The following is a 15,291-nucleotide window of genomic DNA, read 5'->3' as shown; positions in this document are numbered from 1 at the left end:
AATCTAACCTGGGTCTTCTTCACTGAAGGCAGTGATGCCAACAGTTCATCTTTGCTTCAGAGGGAGAAGTAAGGAGACAGAAATAACACAGTTAATTACAGTGGAATCAGTCTTCTGAGTGTATCTTATAAAATCTGCAGCAAAGTAATTAATGAAAGGCTTCAAAACATCTCTGTTTCAATTCTATTAGAAGAGCAAGCAGGATTTCATAAAGATAGATTATGAACAGATGATGTTTTCACTCTGAAACAAATTATAGAGAAAAGACGAAAATTCAATTTGGAAACACACTTGGCGTTTATTGACAGTGAAAAAGCATTTGACTGTGCATCCACAGAAAAATCTGTGGTCAATAATAGATAAAAGAGATTTCTCATGGCACCCGATAAAAGTATGCTAAGGGTTGTAGAAAAGCATCAAAAGAAAAACAGTTACTGGCAAAGAGCAGGCACCAGAAATACACAAACTGGGCAGTAATGGGAGGCTGTAGTATGTCACCAGTACTGTTTAACATCTACGTTGACGACATGGTCAGGGAGTGGATGAAGGACAGAATACCTCGAGGTATAACAATTGGGACAGATAAATTTCTAAATGCAATGGCCAGGTAATTGTACAGGACAGTGAAGACAAATTACAAATAGCAGGACATAGGCTGAAGAATATATGCCTAAACTAAGACATGCCGATATCAACAACAAAAATTAAAACAATGGTTTTTATGGAAAGAGCTCATAAGGACTAAGGTAATCTTTAGTACAACAACAACAGTAATAATAATAATAATAATAATAATAATAATAGAACAGGTCCCTTTTCCAGTATCTAGTGTGTGACATAACTTTCAAAGAAGAAAAAGACAAATAATAAAATTAAAACCTATCAGTATATATGTATCAAGATAAGAACAACGTTAAAGGCTAAAACAATGAGCCAACTGCATATGAAATTTTAAAGAATGGAAAGTCCAGGATGAAAATAATGATGTGAAATGAATGGATTGATACTTACCATAAAGAGATGATGTTGAGTTGCAGATAGGACCAACAAAAATACTCTTGTATCCTTCTCTGTTAAGAAACGGTCCCTGAAATGAAATGCAAATGACTAACAAACCTCCAAATATCAACAAGAAATTTCCACACTCTTACCATCTGTTTCTATTCAGGCTTGCAAATTAATTGGCTTCATTTTCAGTCCTCTATGCTCTTTTAATTTTATGCCACTCACTGACAATATTTTATTCTTTTTGTACAGCATGCGGATTATATATATATATATATATATATATATATATATATATATATATATATTTTTTTTTTTTTTTTTAACACTTAAACTGCACCTGTATTCACAATCTCTACAATCATTATCCCATTTACATTGACATTATTAGCTAATTGCTTATATCCTGCGTTTACGCATTTAGTTGTTTCAGTTCTCTGTTGCTCTTCTATTTTTTACTATTATTATATCCTAATAGTTTCTCAGCATTCGTTTTCCCCATTCTTATAGACTTGGACAGTGATTTGGGGTACAGCTGACTGTCCATAGTTTTCCCAGTCGCGTTGTTTTCATCCATCTCCTTTCCCTGTTTGAACCACCATTAACTTGTTCCTGGCTGTCATTTTGGTTATTATTCCAGCATCTTCGGTTTTTGTCTTTCTTTTGTCATTCAAGTAGTTTGGTGGCATCTGTTTATACATCATTTGCCCCCAGCGGACTTACCACTCTTTGGTGAGTTGGTGCTTGATAGCCATGGGTCCGAAGCCTTTGCATCACCTCTTCCCTTTCCATGCTGCATGTGTAGCCCCCTGCTATTCTTTTTCCCCTCCATTGAGAAACATGACTTACGTATTTTTGGGAATGTGTTCTGAAATTTCAATAGTCTCGCATTGGAACAATAGTTCATCCATTTCTTCCTTTTTTTCTTCATTCTCCATCTCCTCCCCTTCCTCCGCTTCAGCATTTGAGGTCTCGCTTTACTTCTTCGTCCTGTGCACTCCTGAAGGCCAGCCTACATGTTTGACACGTGACAGGTGACTGGGTTATGCATAATTCCCAGTGCCAGATCAACAGGTAGAGTCCACACATACCTCCTGGTACGGACCAGGCTCAGGGAGGGGTGATTGCCTGCACTGTTGCCTTCCCGATTGCCAGTTGGTCCCTCTGTGGGAATTTGGGAGATATGACCTAAGGTGAGAACAATCACTTAAGGTGAGTGAGCCTCTTTGAGGGACTTCCAGTCAAAAGAGCGTGCTGTCAGAGACACTGGCAATCGTGGTAGTTTTTTCACAGTGAGCCAATCATCTCCATCTCAGTCAACATCTAAGAAATGTAAATGGAATGAGGCTAAGCTTCACCTCAATTCCACGTGGCGCCTTACACTGGTCTTTTGCCACAGTTAATCCATTTATTATTCAGAAAGGTGTTGATGCAATTGCAGGTTCTGTGAAATCCTGCTCTCGCTTTCATAATGAGACTTTGCTTCTGTCTACCAATTGTGATTTATGACCTCAATAACTGCTTACAGCTTCACTCCTCCACGGCTGTCCTGTCTGTGTCGAGGCCCGTCGAATGCTGAGTTCTTAAAGTGGTGTTATTTACACTCGGCTGCTTGATAATCTGATTGGGGGGCGAGGAACCTACAATACCTGTGGGGGCGAGGAACCTACAATACCTGTATGATCAGGGCACCGTTGCGGTCCACTGGGTAATGTAAAAGGTCGGTACAAACTTAATGCCTACACGCAGTCTTTCGCTCACATTTGATCGCGTAGTGCTTCTACCGAAGATTAAGGCAGGCTATGAAGTCTTTATGGTCTGACTGTACATTCGAAATCCAATGCATTTCTACCAATATTAGCATTGTAACCACTCTTGCATGTCCTGTCAAAACATGGCCAAATGTGTTACTTGTGGTAGAGTTGCTAGTGAGGGCAGTTGCCCACCTCCTCCTCCTCACTGTATCAATGGCGAGCATGCCACCTCATCTCGTGAACGTTCCATGTATCTCTGTGAGCGGGCCATCGAGGAGATCTGTGTGATAGAGAAAGTATCCTACCCTGTCTTGCTACCCCTTGCTCTACGAAGGATACAGCCATACGGATCGCAACCTCCATTTCAGTACGGCGGTTGTAATATCACCCAGTATTACGGTAACATTGTCATCTCCTACAGGTGCACAACAAGCCACCAAGTCTTCATTCCTGATGACAAAATTGCCTGCAACACAACTGGCAAGCCAGAAAGAACAAAAGGAATGCTCCAGTGGAGACTTTTTACATCCCTCCAGCCAATAAACATCGGAGTCTTCATCTGCCAACTGTAAAGGCTCTAAGATGTTGAACAAAGGCAAATGGCCTCCTTCCCTGACCCAGAGATCCTCGTTAGTGATGTTGGCGCACGATACCCTCACCAGGAAGACATTAATTCACCAGTGCACAGCGTCGACCGTTTTTCTGCTCTAGAGTCCAGAGGCTGACCGAGGGAGAATGCCAATGCCTCCATACATTTCGTGGAACAGGATCCTCCAGCCTCTGCACACTGTAGCACGAGTCTTCAAATGCTGGCACGTGGCAGCTGAAGATGACTGCCCTTAGTTTGTTCCCTTGTCCCATTGGAAAAGTCATTATGGGGAATGGGAACATTCGTGGCATTAGATCAAATAAGGAATAATTACAGTTTCTCTTGGAATTGCAGCATCCAGTAGTTTCCCTGACTCTAAGAAACTAAATTGCATCCTTGCAACATCTTTGATCTCTTAGTTTATTTCTGGTCTATTTTGACCTCCCCCGAGGGCAGCATTCCATCTCGAGCGGGAGTCATGCTGTTCATTCGGGATGACATCCATAGCTGAACGATCTCGTGGAACACCTGGCTGCAACCTGTTGCAGTCCACATTTTCTTTACTTATTTCACCTTTTCTCTTTGTAATGTCTACATCCCTTTGTCATTTGCTGTCACCAGGACAGAGTTACTCCAGCTTCTGTTACTTGATGTAGAAATTCTTCTATGGCAGAGGTAGATGATCTTTCAGATTTGGCCCAGCTGTGAAATACAGAAAGGTCTAGATCACACAATTCTTTATTAAGTGTTACGTGTTTCAAAATTTCATCATCAGGCTGAAGCTGTGGAGTAAAGTGTACAAGAAATTTATGATAGAACATATGCATATGTGTGCATCCAAGTAGTACAATATACAGAAGTTTCAAGTAGTGTACTTACATAAAATCCAAACTTTAATACAAAGCTCACGAAAGTGAGCACATAGGCTGAATACAACATAAATCTCATCACTTGTAGGCACTTTTGACAGCGTTGACGTCTATTCAAATAGAACCGGTGTCGAACTGAGTGTAGCGATTGAACTGTCAGAGACGTAATGAAGGCCATTAGGTGGTGCTAGCATTGACTATAGAAAGCAAATCAAAGAGTAACTTTACAGACTTCATACACTACAGTTAATTACATGTCACCACCTCATGAACAAATTTGACAAAAACATTTATGCTACTTTTATGGAAGAGAAACTCGTTCTAACTCAACGCGACATACAGATATGATGTGCATATATTTCGAATTCTTCAAAAAATATAAAATAAAGAAAAATTGTAATATTTTCTTTCAAATTGTTGAAACTATCTAGGCTTACCTAAATGTTTATATTGTATGTCATCCATTGTTCGTTAGACTAGAGTAATGATTGCAGTTGGTCATACTTGTGTAACATTTCTTTTTCTGATGGTTGTAAACTGATACTAGCTGGATAGTTACATGATCTAACATCTAACACAAAGTTACAGAGAATTGAAAAAAAAAATTTCCCATTTTTATCGTATAATAGTTCTTTCATTTCAGGTTGTTGCCACCAAACTGGACTCACCTGAATGATTCTGTTATGTCATTTATTACATGTTCGTCTATTATAATGTGACTACATTTTGTGATAGTTATGTTCATTTTATTTTGTGATGGTTGTGAACTTATTCCTTCACACTTATATTTTACTTATTACTGATATTGGTTTTATGTTTATATTATATCACACCAGTTATTAGTTGCAGTTGCCTTTCATTTTGATCTTAACTAAAGACTACCTCTGTAACATTCTTTACGATGTTACCTAATGACACACTTTCTGCTGTTAGTGTGAGTTTCTGTATCATAAAAGTAGCATAAATGTTTTTATCAAATTTGTCATGAGATGTCGATATGTACTTAGTTGCAGTGTGTGAAGTTTGTGAAGTTACTCGTTGCTTTCCGTTCTATGGTCAATGCTAGCACCACCTACTGGCCTTTATTGCCTCTTTGATAGTTCAATTGCCGCACTCAGTTTGGCACTGGTTCTATTTGATTTGGCACTGGTTCTATTTGAACAGATGATGGCACTGTCAAATATGCCTACATGAGATGAGGTTTGTGTTGTATTCAGTCTATGTGCTCCCTTTCATGAGCTTTGTACTAAAGTTTGATTTTTATGTAAGTATACTATTTGAAATTTCTGTGTATTGGAATACTTGGATACTTGGATGCACACTTAGTATATTTTCTATCATTAGTTTCTTGTAGACTTCATTCCACAGCTTCAGTCTGCTGATGAAATTTTGAAATGTGTAACACTTAACAAAGAATTGTGCAATCAAGTGTTTTCTATATTTCAAAGTTGTTACTCCAGCTTATTTGTCAGCTCCGTCATCCATTTTTGCTGCTCAGCAACTTCAATGTAATGTCTACATCCCTTTGTCATTTGCTGTCACCAGGACAGAGTTACTCCAGCTTCTGTTACTTGATGTAGAAATTCTTCTATGGCAGAGGTAGATGATCCTCTTTGGGGATCTTTGAGAACCTGTCCAGGAAGTTCCCACTTTACTGATTTCAATCAACTATTCCTCATCTGTCTTAACACTGGAACACTGATGTTGCTTTCAGACTCCACACAACCTTATTGTTATTTGGACCTCTCATTCTGCACTGCCCAGCTTGCCTGTCAACTCAATTGGTCTGTTCTCTGTGTCATGTACTCGAGAGACCATTTCCCATGCACTATCAGTTTACCAACTCCTGCCTCATATGTGTGTAAACCCAATTGGCAGCTTTCTAAGGCCGACTACAGGCTTTAATCCTCCCTGGTGACGTTCGATGAACAACATTTCCCCGGTTGTGTTGACCAGCTAGAGTACCTTACGAACATTTTCCTTACTGCACAGAATGTTCCATATCTCACACTACTACTTTACCATGCCATGCCATGCCATGCTCTGGTGGACTGAGGCATGCAGTGCACAATTTGCACTTGCAGACGTGCTCTCCATGTTTTTAACAGTCATCTTATAATTGCAAATTGTATTCATTACAAACATTTGCATGTGCAGTGTCGCCACATTCTTCAGGGTAACTGGATTTCCTGTACTAGTTCTTTTAACAGTTTCATTCCCTCTTCTGTCTTGTGGCCCAACCTCCATCAGCTCTCTGGGACCAAGATTCATTGCTTGATTTCCGGCCTGACCATGGCAGGTGATGTCATTGTGGACCTTATTCTATCTCCAAAACCTTATTAACCCTGTTATAGACTGTCTCCTCTCAGGCATCTGCAGCTCATTTTTCATTGACAACTTTGTGATAAATTGCAGTTCTCCATGGACTTATTCTTCTTGAGTGGCATCTTCAGCGATGTCTTGATTGTCTTTAGTCATGTAGCGTAGACAGTGGCTTGTGCTTTTCCATTGACGAAACATTTGTATGAATTTCTGGTGATGCAATGGGTTTCTTCCACGGTCTTTACATCTTGGGCCTAATGCTCTTCCATTCACTGAAAGTACGAATTTACTGGGGCTCATGCTTCATAGGAACCTTCCTTGGTCCTCCCACTTATCTTACTTGCCCACATGCTGTACCGGGCCCTCAGTGTCCTGTGTGTCCTAAGCGGTACTTCCTGGGGAGTGAATTGGACCACCCTCCTTCATTTATACCGATCCCTTGTCTGTTCAAAACTAGACTATTGGTGTTTTGTGTATTCATCCATATGTCCGTCCATCTTACATGGTCTTAACACAATCCACCATCCTGGAATATGTTTGGTCACTGGCGCTTACTGCACTAGCCTGGTTGAGAGTGCCTGAGCTGCCAAACTACTGCTGTCATACTTGCGTGATGTTTTCCTCAGCAGGTATGCTTGCCATTTGTCTGCCATGCTCGGCCACCCATTCTATGCCTTCTTTTTCGATGACTACTTTGACTGCCAGTATGGGGTGCACCGTTCTTCCCTGTTACTTCCCAGAGTTCGCTTTCGGCTACTGCTCCAGCAGCTTAACTTCATGCTACCTGCCACCTTTTCAACTGGTGTGAATACTTCACCATCTTGGCTTCATGTGGTGGACCGTGTTCATCTTGGACTTCATTTCCTTCCCAAGGATACTACTCCAGATTCAATCTATTGCTGTAAGTTTCTCAACCTTCGCAGCCAACTTAGTGATAGCACCTTTGTTTACACTGATGGCTCTAAGACTGACCGTGATGTTGGATGTACCTTTTGCTATGGCACTGACATTTTTTGGTTTCAACTTCGGGAACACTGCTAGATTTTTACAGCAGAGCTCTTTGCCCTCTGTCAGGCCATCCACTGCATCCAGTGACATAGGCTTTTTAATTGCATCGTATGCTGTTATTCTCTCAGTGCCCTTCAGAGCCTCTGTGTACTGTACACAATCCATCCCTAAGTGCAATGGGTCCAAGAAATCTTCCACGCGCACGCTGCTGAGCAACTCATCGTGATGTTTGTGTGGGTTCCTGGTTATGTTGATCTGACAGGAAATGAGGCTGCTGAGGCTGTTGCCAAGGCTGCAGCCTCCTACCTCGGTCTGCTGGCTCTTCCATTCCTTTGGATGATCTCCATCTTGCCATCTGTTGGCAGATGATGCCACTTTGGCATCACCACTGGTTTTGTCTGGAACAAGTTCCAGGGAATTAAACCTCTCCCAATGGCTTGGCCACCCTCCTCTCTGCCCTCTCGTCGCAAGGAGATTGTTTCAGCTATGTTGCATATTGGGCACTGTAATTTTAGCCATTGCCATTTGTTATGTTGTGATCCCCACCATTTTGTGCTCATTGTCATAAATCTTTGACGGATTGCCATTTTGTGGCCCAGTGCCCTCTTTTTTACCTGCTTTTCAGTGTATGTTCGCTGTCTGAGTTATCAGCCATTTTACCGAACAATGAGCAGACTATCAATCGCATTTTACTTTTTATCCATTGTAGCAGTGTGGCAAAGGACATTTAATCTTTGGTTAGGGACATCCGCTGTCTCGACGGTGTATTTTGTGGATCCTTCTTCCAGGGTAAGTCCTTATTTTTAGCTCTTCGTTCCATTGATTGGGCTTACGTATAGTCGCTTTTACCTTCTTTCACATACTAGTGTTCTAAGGTTATAATATGGCCACTTATGAATTTAGTTGTTTCTGTGCCCCAAAAAAAGACTGCATCATCATTGACATTGCCTCCTGTTGTTTGTGTCATGTATGTGCCCAGTCATTTCATTTTTATTCTATTCTATCTTTTTCTTGTGTTGCATAACATTTTTGTTTGCCCTTCATGTTCCTCACACTCCTGATTTCCCTGACAATTAGTCAGTCGTGAACTTTGTCCATGTACAACTCTTCAGTTCTCCAACATATATATGCAGATAAGTACAGGTAAAAATTGTTTGACGTGATTGTCTGTGGGATGTCCTCTTGTGGCCCCAGTACTTTGCTGTGCTAAGTATGTTTCAAAATATTTTTGGTGTGTTAGTTGTCTGATATTACATGGTTCTGAGTCAAAAACCTCTTTTTGTATTTCATTGTGCACTGTTGTTGTTGTTGAGGTGGCGGTGGTGGTCTTCAATCCAGAGACTGGTTTGATGCAGCTCTCCATGCTACCCTATCCTGTGCAACGTCATCACAGAGCAACTGCTGCAACCCACATACTTCTGAATCTGTTTAGTGTATTCATCTCTTGGTCTCCCTCTAAGATTTTTACCGTCCATTCTTCCCTCCAGTACTAAATTGGTGATCCCTTGACACCTCTAAATGTGTCGTACCAATCAATCCTTCCTTCTAGTCAAGTTGTGCCACTAATTCCTCTCACCGAGCAAGGTGGCGCAGTTGTTAGACACTGGACTCGCATTCGGGAGGACGACGGTTCAATCCCGCGTCCGGCCATCCTGATTTAGGTTTTCCGTGATTTCCCTAAATCACTGCAGGAAAATGCCGGGATGGTTCTTCCGAAAGGGCATGGCCGACTTCCTTCCCCATCCTTCCCTAATCCGATGAGACCGATGACCTCGCTGTCAGGTCTCCTTCCCCAAACAACCCAACCCCCAACTAATTCTTCTTCTCCCCAATTCTATTCAGTACCTCCTCATAAGTTACATGATCTACCCACCTAATCTTCAGCATTCTTCTGTAGCACCACATTTCAAAAGCTGCTATTCTCTTCTTGTCTAAACTATTTATCATCCATGTTTTGCTTCCATACACTCCATACAAATACTTCCTGACACTTAAATCTAATCTCGATGTTGACAAATTTCTCTTCTTTAGAAATGCTTTTCTTGCCATTGCCAGTCCTCCCTACTTTGACCATTATCAGTTATTTTGCTTTCCAAATAGCAAAACTCATTTACTGCTCTAAGTGTCTCGTCGTACACTATACTGACAAATATTTTGACAAAAATATAGTTTAAAGTTCTTTGTGTGTGTCTTAGTTTTGTGACAGTACACTGTTGAAAGATTTTTTATAAGGACTATTGCGTGTGTGTTGCCTCTTCCAGATATAAACACACAACATTTACCGTGCTGGGATATTGTTTCCTACTGTGTGCATAATTGCAATTGCCGCTGTCCCTATGTCACTACAACGTCGTGCAAAATTTCCTGTATTTGTGGCACCCAAGTGGACCCTCAATCGATCTAATTCAGTTCAGATTTGTTTTACTAGAGTGTTGATTTCCCTTAATGGCACTTCCTATGTTGAATTTGACCATTTCTTCGACTGTATTGAATTTTTCACTAACTGTTTCTTGTAAATTATATGTTTTCCAAAGTTTCACACACGCTTTCCTCTCTGTTACTCTTTAATGTACTAATTTGCAATACAGTTATTTCTGCAATGTGCTCATCTGTTTGCGACTTGTAATCTCAGATAACTTAAAGAACTGTGTCATAAAATTCTTTGGCTTGTGGCCTTATTTTAATTCAGAGATTTTGCTATCCTGCTCTTTATGACAATCTTCAAATTCAGAGATTTTTGCAAGTTGTTCATCTTTCTTTTGCACCCAGGTGTCAGATCTTTTCCCCAATTTATTTCCCATATTCTGAAATCTTATCTACTAAATTTCATTTCTGCTCTTGACATTTTCCATCAGGATTTTGAATATAATAGTGTTCCATGAATTTGGTTGTTAAAACCTTTTCCTGTGGCTTCCACCTAAACATTTTGTTAAAAGACAGTGTCAACTTTCACAGCTAATTCATTATGTGCAGTAACCATCTTACTTGCACATCACTGTAGACACTGTCACCAGATATGATGTAATGGCAAAAAAAAATAAAATAAAATAAAATAAAATAAAATAAAAAAATCTCATATCTCCAATCTTTTCATTTCTACCATGTGCTCTCCACACTGCCATTTCAGTTCTCTGGATAAGCTTAAATGCATATGGAATTAATAATGGCTGCCCTAGAAATAATGTAGGCTACATCAAATTTGTCAAATCGTTACTACACTGAGCAAAATCAGATACAGATGAAAAAACCGTACAGCTGCTACCGGAAAATCAAAACTAATCACATTTTTGTTTGTGTCCTTAAGTAGCATGTGATAGGAGATGAAATTCGTGTTCACATCTAATTAGAATTTGCGCTCCACATCTAAACTCTGATGGTAGATTCAGTCTATGCTTACAAACTTGACATGTGGGAAGAGCCATATGATATTTACAAATCTTGAGCATGGTGTTCAATAAATGCCACCTCAGGGTGAAACCACTTCCGCTGAAACAATTCTTTTTCATCACCCATCTCTAGAGGTGAGGCAGCTGTCGTATTCCCCTGTAGTTTATAATGCAAAGGATGATAGACCTCAAACTGTTTCGAGTGTGGTGTGTATTTTAAAAGTAATCCTTTTTAACATTTGTGCTTGCCTACCTGGACATTATTGATGTAATCAAACATACTGTAGCATCTTCTGTGACAATCTGTTGAAAGTGTAATAGAAATGAATTGCCTGGGTAAAACATAGAATGATTGGTTGTAATTATCAGAAAATATCTGTTTTATGATTTAGGTTGATTGGAAGGAAATAGTCTCATAGCTGAGTTGTATCAATTTCATATTTCATTGTGTGTATAAATGTTCAGCTATTGGGGTGTGTCCCAAGCATTAAAAATGATGAAGCATGTACTTGAGCATTGAGCTTTTCATGAAAATGATTGAAAATGATTGTACCACAGATATTACATTACATTGAACGCAGTGTACAACAATTACTCTGACTTTTTTTTTTTTTTCAGGAAATGACTTCACAGTTAGTGGTGTTGTGGGTGGTGCTGGAGTCCATGTATGTTACTATGAAAAAGTAAGTGACCAGCTGCAGTTCGGTGTGGAGATGGATACAAATCTGCGTATGCAAGAAACTTTAGCTGTCATTGGTTACCAAGTAGATCTTCCCAAAGCAGATGTGTGCTTCAGAGGTAAGATTTTGTATTTTCATACATAGCTTATAGTTCCATTTTATATTTTGGTGTGTAGTCAGTGACAGCTGACGGCAGTTATAATTTCTAGGTTTCCCAGTTTGTTCACAAATGTGTGCTTCAATGTACTGGTTTGTGCACAAGCTGCATATGTTAATAAATAAGTAAATGTTACTACTGTTCTTCCTTTATCCGGGTTTTAAATTAATATGAAACTAAATTCAGTATATCTGTATAGTTAATTTTATTTCATTCTCTTTCCAATTCTGGAAATCTTCAGGAAAAATAAAAGTGAAAAATAAAGAAAGAGAGAAAGACAATACTTCACATAATTTTTCTGTTATCCTAATGTAATACTGCAGAAAATTGATTTTCTCTTTTACTTCATATCTGTGTGATATCATGATGGAGTCTTCCTCTAATTTGTTTACTACAGTAAATGTTATGTGCTTGACCAGACTGTCAGCATGAAATTGTTTTTGTTCGATTGTGGTATGTAATATCCAAAGTTGCAATCATGTTGTACCACCCCAATTCAGCTTTTCAGTAATCTCCTTAAATTACTAGAGGTCAATGTTGGTATCTTTTTTAAACGAAGCAATGTCCATTTGTCCCACCCTCCCCGGACACATTTCAAACCTCTCAGATATGTTACGGTAACCTACATTTCCATATGACATTGAAGAGCCCAAACAGATGAGTTGTCCTAATATTTTGTTCTGATATTATATGAGGAAGGAGGGGGGGGGGGGGGGGGGGGTCAAAAGTAACAGTTTTTCTCCAGCAGTTGGTATAAAACCAGTTCGTAATTCTGCCAGTAGTTCCCTCACTAGACACCACTTCGAATCAGTTGCCCAGGTAGCATTGCCATGGAAACATTGTGTTTTCGTAAGTGCTGTTTCATGTGCTCAGCAGTTTTAAGATGGCAAACATTAAATATCGTAACATAAGGTTCTGTTTCCTGTTAAGGAAATCGGCAGCAAAGACTATCGCAGTGCATTGCACAGCTTATGTAGAGGAATTTTTTAGTCAGACAAGGGTTTATGAATGGTCTGTCATTTCAAGTGATCACTTGTGAGTTGAAGACAAATTTTTGACCAGGACATCCCCTAACAAATAAAAACATAAAAGAAAATCCATGTTGTGATAAGTGTTTGATCGTCGTAGAACAATCAGTGAATCGGTGGAAATGACTGGAGTATCCTGAAGTGTTCTGAAGTTCATGACAATGAATTCTGACTTGTAGCTCCAAAGATGAAACGTGTGGCAGCAAAAATCATTGTACATGTGCTTCCAGATGACTAATGAACCAGTCATTTGCACGTGTGTTGGGAATTGATAGAACAGTTAGAAATTGATCTGAATTTTGACACAAAAGAAATCGCAGGCTATTGGCTTTTGCACCATGATAACACCCCTGCTCACAGGATGTTGGGGAGTTTTGGAACAAAAACCAAATTACAATGGTTTCTCATCCACCGTGCTCACCAGACCTGGCCCAGTGTGAGTTTATTTTATTCTCAAGAATGGAAAGGAACCTGAGAGGGAAGCATTTTTAAGATATAGAAATAAAGGGGAATAAATAAATAAATACTACTGGAGGCACTAAATAGCATAACTGCATACGAGTTTAAAAACTTTGGTACAAGTGTATTATATCTGATGGTCACTATTTTGAAGGTATTTAGCTTTTGAAAATTTTCCACCAAATACACAATTTTTTTGTAAAACATTTTCTCCCCCTCAGACCCCCCCCCCCCCCCCCCCCCCCCGCCCCCCTCTCCTCCTCCTCGTAACGCTGTAACTGAATATTTTTAGTGGCCTAGTTGTAAACTGTATGGGTTGGAAAAAAAAAAAGAAAAATAAACATGGCTGAACTTTGGGATTGGGGTTGTCAAGTGTTGGTCATGTGGTTATGGTAAGAGGTGTGATTTGTGTTCATATAGATATGGGCTGAGTGGTGTTTCCTTGTTAGTAAAAAGTTAGTTTTTTTCTTTAGAAAGTACTATGTTTGTGTTCTCCAAGAAAACACCAGACTCATTAGTCATTTTATGTGTTTTGCAGCTATGATTGACTCCAATTGGACTGTTGGTGCTGTGCTGGAGAAGAAGTTACAGCCTTTACCATTCTGCTTTTCACTGAGTGGTATGCTGAATCATAGCAAAAACAATTTTCGGTTAGGTTGTGGTATCACGATTGCTTGAATAAAAAGTCAGTGCATTTGAGGAATTTGTTTGAATAAAATATAATAGTCATTGGAGAATATATAATAATTCACAATGCTAAAGATGTTTTACTGTTAATGTGAAGCAGATCTGTGATCAGTTCAGTAATTTGCAAGATCTTTCACATACAGAGGTGCTTACAAACACATCACCTCCATTAGCCAAAGTATTTGATATGTTTGTACCAAACATTTTGTTAGTTTTCCATGTGACTTATTTTTTGTAAATATGTACCTGCACAAAACAATGACAGCTGTAAGCATTTTTTTATCTAATGTGACACAAGAGACTGTATTGCTGAATCATTTCTTGCATTTGCAAGGACAAAATAAACAAATACAATAACATTTATATCAGAAATGACTAAATGTGTAGTATTTGGGTTCTTCCAAACACCAAGGATCCTAAACTCTCAGACCTTTGGAGAGACTTATACAGAAAAGAGTCAGTTTTGAGCTAAACATAGACCTAGAAAATTCGTTTTTTGTTATGTGATGAACTTATTGCTCACTCTTTTTGTGCCATGTGATTGCCACTATATTTGCATTCTGTATGTATCTGCCACTTGCTGTTTGGTGTTAGAGTAACTAGCACATTTGGATGGAGGCAGATATGATACACCAAGAATTTGGAATTGGCTCTAAGAGGGAGGAATGGCAGCAGAGGATATGCATTCTGCTTTTCAGTATGTGTGTAAATAAAGCTGTTTGTTACTTTGTTTTATGATCAATAAATTTGAAAGTCTTGCCACAGTTATCTTTTTATTTATGAAATTTTAAGGTTATATAGATTTTAATCACATTTACCTTGAGTGGAAATACAGGGCGGTTTCCTTTATTGGAATTAGAGTTGTTACGCAATTTAATCATTTTTAACAAGATGTGGAGAAGACAGTGTTGTTATCCCACATAGTCACTCATCCTAAAGGTTTTTGAAGTGATAAAAGGTAAGTTGTTCAAGCCTTAGATAAGAGGGTTTATAACTCCTAAAAATGTCTCAATATAATTATTGCAGATTTGATCATATAATTTGAGGAGAAATTTCACCACTGTTACTGAATGGTTCTCAGAGGAGGTAACAAGTACTCATCATCTCTTTTGGTGGCTACTTTTGTGGGGTCTCTTGCATTGTTTTGTTACCAGTTACTTTTTAAGTTGTGTTGAATCTTATCCATTTCACCCTTTGCCTTACATTCCCCCTTTGCTCTCCTTGTCTGTCTAAATTTCTGGAATCAAAATTGTGCTTCAGTAATTAGGGATCTTGTAGGTTGTTGTTATAACGTCAAGTTTAACACACATATTTCAGAACGATACAACACATATAAGTCACAGAGTA

At 39.1% G+C, this 15,291-nt stretch overlaps 1 protein-coding gene across 1 annotated transcript in view; it reads left to right on the top strand.

The window, feature by feature from the left end:
• The window catches only part of LOC126419163 (mitochondrial import receptor subunit TOM40 homolog 1-like), a 67,494-nt gene extending 52,786 nt beyond the window's left edge, over nt 1–14,708 (top strand). Inside the window, exons 4-5 of the mRNA XM_050086289.1 lie at nt 11,552–11,731; nt 13,796–14,708. Coding sequence (XP_049942246.1) covers nt 11,552–11,731; nt 13,796–13,935 — 320 coding nt within the window. The 3' untranslated portion in view covers nt 13,936–14,708. The remainder of the gene's footprint in view (nt 1–11,551; nt 11,732–13,795) is intronic.
• Nucleotides 14,709–15,291: the final 583 nt, after the last annotated feature.

Source organism: Schistocerca serialis, chromosome 9 (genome assembly GCF_023864345.2).
Source record: "Schistocerca serialis cubense isolate TAMUIC-IGC-003099 chromosome 9, iqSchSeri2.2, whole genome shotgun sequence".
NCBI classification, from domain to species: Eukaryota; Metazoa; Arthropoda; class Insecta; order Orthoptera; family Acrididae; genus Schistocerca; species Schistocerca serialis.
This window is presented reverse-complemented; position numbering and strand designations above follow the sequence as displayed.